General features: G+C 46.8%; 2 protein-coding genes across 2 annotated transcripts; one reads left to right on the top strand and one right to left on the bottom strand.

Annotated features, from left to right (window-relative positions):
- Positions 1-208: 208 nt before the first annotated feature.
- LOC123181352 (mitochondrial import inner membrane translocase subunit TIM23-1) lies at positions 209-1251 on the top strand. Its single transcript, XM_044593610.1, has one exon. The coding sequence runs from the start codon at positions 323-325 to the stop codon at positions 905-907; it is 585 nt and encodes a 194-aa protein (XP_044449545.1). The 5' UTR covers positions 209-322; the 3' UTR covers positions 908-1251.
- Positions 1252-2350: 1099 nt separating this feature from the next.
- Positions 2351-5734, bottom strand: LOC123181351 (molybdate-anion transporter). The gene is made up of 8 exons (XM_044593609.1): positions 5428-5734; positions 5150-5294; positions 4889-5057; positions 3790-4060; positions 3437-3699; positions 3135-3347; positions 2893-3004; positions 2351-2783 (listed from the first exon to the last, which is right to left on the bottom strand). Exons 1-8 carry the CDS (start codon positions 5576-5578, stop codon positions 2740-2742), a joined length of 1368 nt encoding a protein of 455 aa, XP_044449544.1. The 5' UTR covers positions 5579-5734; the 3' UTR covers positions 2351-2739.
- Between the last annotated feature and the right edge of the window lie 1079 nt (positions 5735-6813).

The following is a 6813-nucleotide window of genomic DNA, read 5'->3' as shown; positions in this document are numbered from 1 at the left end:
TTTTTGCCAGCATTGCCTCAGCATATCCCAGTTGAGCCAAAGATGTAAGGAGGCAAAAAAAAAATTGCAGGTACCAAACACAGTCCTTATTCATAAATTTCCCTTTCATTCATACAAAATAATTTCGAAAGACAATAAAAAGTTCTCACCCAAGGGACCGAGTGTTCTAGAGTCCACGCACCGCCTAGAAAATATCGGAAGGACCTCGCTGCAAATGGTGGCTTGCGTAAAGCGGCAAAACTAGATCATTTCCTCCGACCCCCCGCTCCGCTCGTCTGCCGCCGCCCACACACCAAACCCTAACCCTACCGCCGCCGCCGCCATGGCCGACCCGCGGATGTTCCCATCGGGATCAAACGGCCCGGAAGACCACGCCCCCGGCCGCCGGAAGTACAACCCCTACCAGGACCTCAACATGCCCTACAACTACAAGAACCTCTACGACCTCCCCACCTCGCCGGAGTTCCTCTTCGAGGAGGAGTCCGCGGTGCAGCGCCGATCCTGGGGCGAGAACCTCACTTACTACACGGGCATCGGGTACCTCTCTGGCGCCGTGGGCGGCGCCGCCCTCGGCCTCCGCGACGCCGCCGCGGGCGCGGAGCCCGGGGAGACCGCCAAGATCCGCGCCAACCGCTTGCTCAACGCCTGCGGCAGCTCCGGCCGCCGTTACGGCAACAGGCTCGGGGTCATCGGGCTGATGTACGCCGGGATGGAGAGCGGCATGGTCGCGGCACGCGACCAAGACGACTGGATCAACAGCGTCGCCGCAGGGCTCGGCACCGGCGCGCTCTTCCGCGCCGCTAACGGGCCGCGGTCTGCCGCCGTCGCGGGCGCTGTCGGCGGGGTCCTTGCTGCCGCCGCCTTGGCCGGGAAGCAGCTTGCGAAGCGATACGTACAGGCAATATGAATCTCTTCCTGTTCTCTCAGATCAATTGATCAAATCAATCAGTCGCCAAGAATGGATTATTTTTGCGTTTGTCGTTCTCCAGTTTAGCTGCTCCATTAGAGAATGCATAATATCTATGCTGTGTTAGTCACATGTATACGATCGGAATGGATGATTTTGGCTTTGTTACAATGTCGGATGCCAGCATGATGTTATACATTTTTCGGGTGTTGCTGAGCAATAAGAGTCTATTTGATATTTTGCAGCGATTACAGTTGTGAAACATGTACTGCAGTATTTAGTAAGAATGTTCTTCAGTTTGACGAGGATAAGAGTGCATTGTGGATTACTCATGTTTTCATGCCTGTTCCCGTGTGTTCATTTGCCTGTCTTCTGATGTGGTTCGTGGGGCTTCAGAATTTTATGAAGCTGTTCTGAGGTTGATGGTTTATAGCTATGCCCGCATGGGCACCTATGTTCTGTTGCTGAGCAATAAGAGTCTATTTGATATTTTGCAGCGATTACAGTTGTGAAACATGTACTGCAGTATTTAGTAAGAATGTTCTTCAGTTTGAAGAGGATAATAGTGCATTGTGGATTACTCAGGTTTTCATGCCTGTGCCGTGTGTTCATTTGCCTGTCTTCTGATGTGGTTTGTGGGGCTTCAGAATTTTATGAAGCTGTTATGAGGTTGATGGTTTATAGCTATGCTCGCCATGGGCACCTATGTTCTTTTGCGACTCGTTTGAGAGTCTGATGAAAAACCATTGTGTTTTGAGTTACTCCGGCTCCATTTGACCCTAACCCTTGTATCTGTGGTTATCACTGCTTATATTTTCTTGTGATGTACTATGATGTAAGCATTGGCTGTTAATTCTGCTCCTGCCCTGATTTGAGCTTGTTTTGGTATGTGGCCTTCTGACTGCTGTTCAAATATGCAAGTCACTTTTTGGGAAATGGTTGCATAATTGTGCAGGCACTGGGTTTGATTCAAAAAGCTTTAGTTGAGTTTGATTCAAAACCGTTTTAATTGGGGAAAGATTCTGATCAGCCGATCTAGCACGGCTCTCTTCCTCATCTTTTTTTTCCAACAACGATGTTGTTGCATAACAGTGGCAGCGAAAGATGATTCAGCAAGGTGCGTGATGCGCCATTTGCAACATGCGTCTTGTTGCAGAAAGTTAGATGCGACAGAGATGTTGCAATTTTTGCAATAAGGATCTTGTTGCAAAAATTAGAAAAGAGGTTGTGCAACATGGGTCTTGTTGCAGGCAATTAGAGAAGAGAAGGTTTTTGCAAAGAGTCTTGTTGCAGAAAATTAGAGAAAACAGCTCGTACCAACGAATTGGACGGATCGCGAGGCGTAAAAAGATCCACGGCCGACGCGTAGTGTGGCCCTTTTAATTGTAAAATCTGTGCTAATCAGCACACCTTTTGTAGAGACAAGAAAACTAGACAAATCACTAAGACGGCAGAAACTCCTCTGCCTAGAAGAATCCTCACTGGCACCCGGAATAGGGTATACAGGGGTACAGGCTATAGCTTTCATCAAGAGACTGGTTGGATTTAAATACAAATACCATCATCCTATTAGCAAACGTAAGAATAGGAGGGAAAGTACAGATCCGGTACTATGCCAAAGCTCTACTGTGCAGTGCATATATCTCAATACATGCCGAGCCGTGTCCTCTCTCCCGACAAAACTGAATACCGTGAGAGCACCTAACAAAGCAAACTAAACGAGGTTTTGTTGCAGCCTTCGGTTTCCCATCTTATTCAGCAGCCCTGCAGAGAAGCAGATGAAGTTGGAGACCGTTCCATGCCCGGTTCACGTCAATGGCTGCTGGTGTGTTTCAAGGGTTTAGTGGCTCATCTTCTGCTGTCATCTCTGCGGCTTCTGCAGGAATTTGATCTTGTGGTTAGCAATTTGTTAAGTCGGAGTCTAATTCCAAGAGAGAAAATGGCATTTGCTTGCATCAAAATTGAAACGAATAAAGACAACATACTAGTTGATCTGTGAAGGTCGGACACGGACATCAGCCGCCTCTGCAAAATTGCTGCGATGAATAGGAAAATGGAGCACATGCCAAACATGACAGCGATTGGGAAGGCATTCACCTGCAAAATAACATTCGTAGGAAGAGCATTATTGGGGATGAGTATTGACACTTCAGCTTGTTTTGTTATTGCACTGCATTACCATAAATTAAAGCCAGAGAGTTGGAATTGAGAAGGCTTTGCTGCTTACATTGTAAAGCACCACACATACAAACAGGTTAAGTGGTATGCGGAAGAAGTTCATGATAGTGCTTCTCGCCTCCTCGGGGATATATTGAGATCTCATCTTCATGATTGAGGGCCAGAATATGCCAACACATGACTCGAATATGCAGAAACCAAGAAGCTGTACACAGCCTCCGAAGGAGATGCTTCCACCTTTCTCTGAGGGGGGTACTATGAACTGTTGAACAGAGATAGATGATAGTAACATTTAGATTGTAAGACTAAAACAAAGGAAACAATCAAAGTGGCTATGTGTAGCAGACTTACATTGGTAACAACAGGGAGGAAAAGAGTGAAAGCTGATATTGAGAACACAATCTGCATATAACCTTCGACCTTCATCTTCCGAGCTAATAGACGAGATGCAATTGAGCTACCCAACATCGAGGAGAGCATGAATGTGGCAAATATGAAGCCATGAGGAATGTCTTCTTCATTTGGGCTCAAAGCAGGAGTCCACAAGAAAACAAAAGTGTACATTGAACCCTCAAACAATGACTGTATGGCTCCAAGCAATGCAATCTTTTCATCTGAAATATTATGAGAAATACATCAATCCTCAGCGTTAAGTTCAAGACAATTATTATGTCCTTTCTTATGCCAAGACAGGCTAAACTTACCGGAAGCAATGGCTTTAGCTGCAACCTTGAACTGGGCCATCAAGTCCTTTCCTTCAGATGCATCTCCATAGTTCTCACCCCACGACGATAAGATGATTGCCATGCCTATTGCTAGGAAGCAAGCAGCAGCATCAAATGGAGCGACAGGGCCAAAACCCAAGTTATCAGCCAGTAGATTTGCAAATAGCCCTGCGACAATGGCAACTAGGCCATTCCCAAGAAATATAGCCTTGGAGAATGTTATTGACAGCCACTGCGGATCAAAACCTCTCTGCACAATCACAAGGTAGATTTGCACACTGTCAGTCAAAAAATCAAGGGTGTCTTGCAAGAGGGAAGCCCCCAAAGACATTGAAAAAAATCGTACGGTAGGTTAATCACAAAAGGTACATATGTTTAAGCAAAATAGAGCAGTGAATTGTACTGAACAGGACACAACAGAGTACTCATGATGCTTGTACGCATCAATTAGTTTCCAGAGCAAATGGCTAATTCTCAGATGGTTTACCCTGAAAAACTTCGATTTAATATTGCCATGGTTTTAATTTCTGGTGACTCCTGACCACGTGGGAACAGTGGAACACCAGATCTGCCCACACAGGGACTAAATCTCAAATAAACATATACAAAGGAACTTAGACTGCTGACAGAATGTGTGCAAGAGAGTTAACCGCTGATAAGAGTTCAACAATTAGACCTCAGATACTAGTGCAGTTAGTATGTTTAACTGTGCATTGCATTTCGGTGTAGATGCAGAGGGCGGGGGTCACGAAGCTTCCATTTTCCAAACAAAATATCACTATAAATGTGCTCTTATACATATCTTTTCAGTTTTTATATACCTCGAAGTCATTTTATATACACAAGTTGTCATGTACAGCAGTCAACTCTCCCTGATCCAATAAAATTTGGTTAGCTTCAGCACACCACTTGTATGCTGAGCACTAACGCAAATACACATAATTAAAGGCACAAAAATATCCAAGGATGTAGATATAGCTAATTATTAAGCGGGAACAGAGGGGTCGTTTCTGAACGAAGCTGGAGCTGGACAACACAACGCACTGATAGGCACGTAGATCTGGGTGCGAGCAGTTACCTTGTTGTGCTCCGCGACGAGCCACGACTCGAACGCCGAGAAGAGCAGCGATGTTGCAATGCCTCCAAGCACACGGCCAATCATCAGAATCCTGTACTGCGGGGAGTGCTTCGTGATGCAGCTGAGGATGTAGGTGATACAGTAGGTGATGCACGCCCTCTTCCTTCCCCTGCAAACGACCACCCAAACCCTCATCAGACATCGGGGCATACCGACGAAATCAACGCAACTCCGCCAAGGAAGGGAGGGGCGACCACGCACTGCTTGTCGGCGAGCGACCCGACGATGGTGCCGAAGAGCATGGAGGAGCCGAAGCCGGCGATGAAGAGGCGGCCGATGTCGCCCTTGTCGAACCCGTACTGGCTGTAGAGGTAGTACACGTAGGGCCCCTGCAGCCAGTCCCCAGCTGCACCGCCGCCACCAGCGCACGATTCAGACATCAGGAAATCGAGAGACGAGCCAGCATTGCGCCGCCCGGGTTCAGATCTGGGCGAATTAGGAGGGGGGAGCGGAGGGAGAGGGGTTAGGCGCGTGCGTACACATCATGAGGGAGTAGACGAGGACGTAGTTGTTCTTGAAGGAGTTGAAGGCCGTCGGGGTGGCGACGCGGTCCTTGCCGGACTTGCCGAGCTCCAGCGCCGCCACGACGGCGGCGAGGCCGCCGAAGACGAGGTAGTAGAACACCTCCATGGCGGGGCCGAGGTGCGGAGGGGATCGCGATTCGGGGGCTGGCGAATGCGATTGGGTCGGTTTGTTATAGGGGAATGGATTTTATACGCGCAGCGGTGGGCGTGTCATCTCATTCTCATCTGCGTCGAATTTCGGAGCAGTGGGCACTGAGGGTGCGCGTGCCAGACGTTTGGTTGGGTCGCACTCGCTCGCCAGTTGGTGCCTGCCTGCCTGCAATCGTCGGCTTCCTTTATTTATTTTTTGTACACACCAAGAAATCACAATTGAGACAAGCATTGAATGAATACTGTGCAAGCTCAGGACAATTGGTGAGTTAAGGGAAGTGTAGTATCTTTTTCAGCCAAAATGTGAATGCTGAGGTTAAAGCTTAGCTTTGCATGAAACTGAATATAATGGCGGAGGCCAATTCTGACTCCTATCTTGTATTTTATCTATGGTGCGTTTGAACCGAGGTGATAGTTTCTCTGATCTTGTTGAAAGAGTTGTGAATCGACTTGAAGGTTCGAACGAAAAGTTGACGTCCTTAGGGTGGAAATAAATTTCTGTTGAAACCCATTATCCAATCTATTATGATGTATTCTATGGTTGTTTTCAAAATCCCAAAGAGATTACAGATGCAATGGAATCTTTTTGGTGAGGGGACAAACATGAGTAGAAGAAAATGCATTGGCTAGTTTGGATGGAGGATGTGTCTTCCAAAAGACAAGGGAGACATGGGGTTTAGGGATATCCATGCATTTAATTTAGCCATGTTAGCCAAGCAAAGCTAGAGAATGATAACTTATGCTGATACTCTTTGTGCTACGGTCTTATGAGCGAAGTACTTTTCTGATGGAAACATTCTGAAGGCATGGCTAAAAAAGGGATCATTGTTTATTTGGTAGAGTATCTTCGATGGTCTTCAAACGTTCAGGAGTGGGCATATTTGGTGAGAAAATAAGTATTTGGGAGGACCATTAGGTACCTTCTAGCCCAACAAGAATGATTCAGTTAAGGTGAGGGAATGTTTTGCTAAGAACAGTGGATGAGCTTATTAATCCCATTCGGGAACTTGTGATGAGGATCTTGTAAGGAATATTTTCCTTCCAGTTGATGCAGAAAGGATTTCGAGAATCCCTCTCTCGGTGCACCTTAATGAGGACTTTGTAGTATAACATACGACCTAATCATATTATTTCTCCGTTCGGTCAACCCACTACATAGAGTAGGAACATCAGTTTGGTGCTAAAATCATT

The sequence above is a fragment of the Triticum aestivum genome, chromosome 1D (assembly GCF_018294505.1).
Source record: "Triticum aestivum cultivar Chinese Spring chromosome 1D, IWGSC CS RefSeq v2.1, whole genome shotgun sequence".
Classification (NCBI taxonomy): domain Eukaryota; kingdom Viridiplantae; phylum Streptophyta; class Magnoliopsida; order Poales; family Poaceae; genus Triticum; species Triticum aestivum.
The sequence above is the reverse complement of the archived record's forward strand: the minus strand, read 5'-3'. Positions and strand labels throughout refer to the sequence as shown.

What these genes read in the sequence shown, in the direction of transcription:
- LOC123181352 (XM_044593610.1), top strand. Translation starts at nt 323, where the DNA reads ATGGCCGACCCGCGGATGTTCCCATCGGGATCAAACGGCCCGGAAGAC.
- LOC123181351 (XM_044593609.1), bottom strand. Translation starts at nt 5,578, where the DNA reads ATGGAGGTGTTCTACTACCTCGTCTTCGGCGGCCTCGCCGCCGTCGTG. An exon ending in GGGTCGCTCGCCGACAAGCA is followed by an intron (nt 5,058 to 5,149) that starts GTGCGTGGTCGC and finishes GGTCGTTTGCAG; the next exon opens with GGGAAGGAAGAGGGCGTGCA. An exon ending in TCGTCGCGGAGCACAACAAG is followed by an intron (nt 4,061 to 4,888) that starts GTAACTGCTCGC and finishes GTGATTGTGCAG; the next exon opens with AGAGGTTTTGATCCGCAGTG.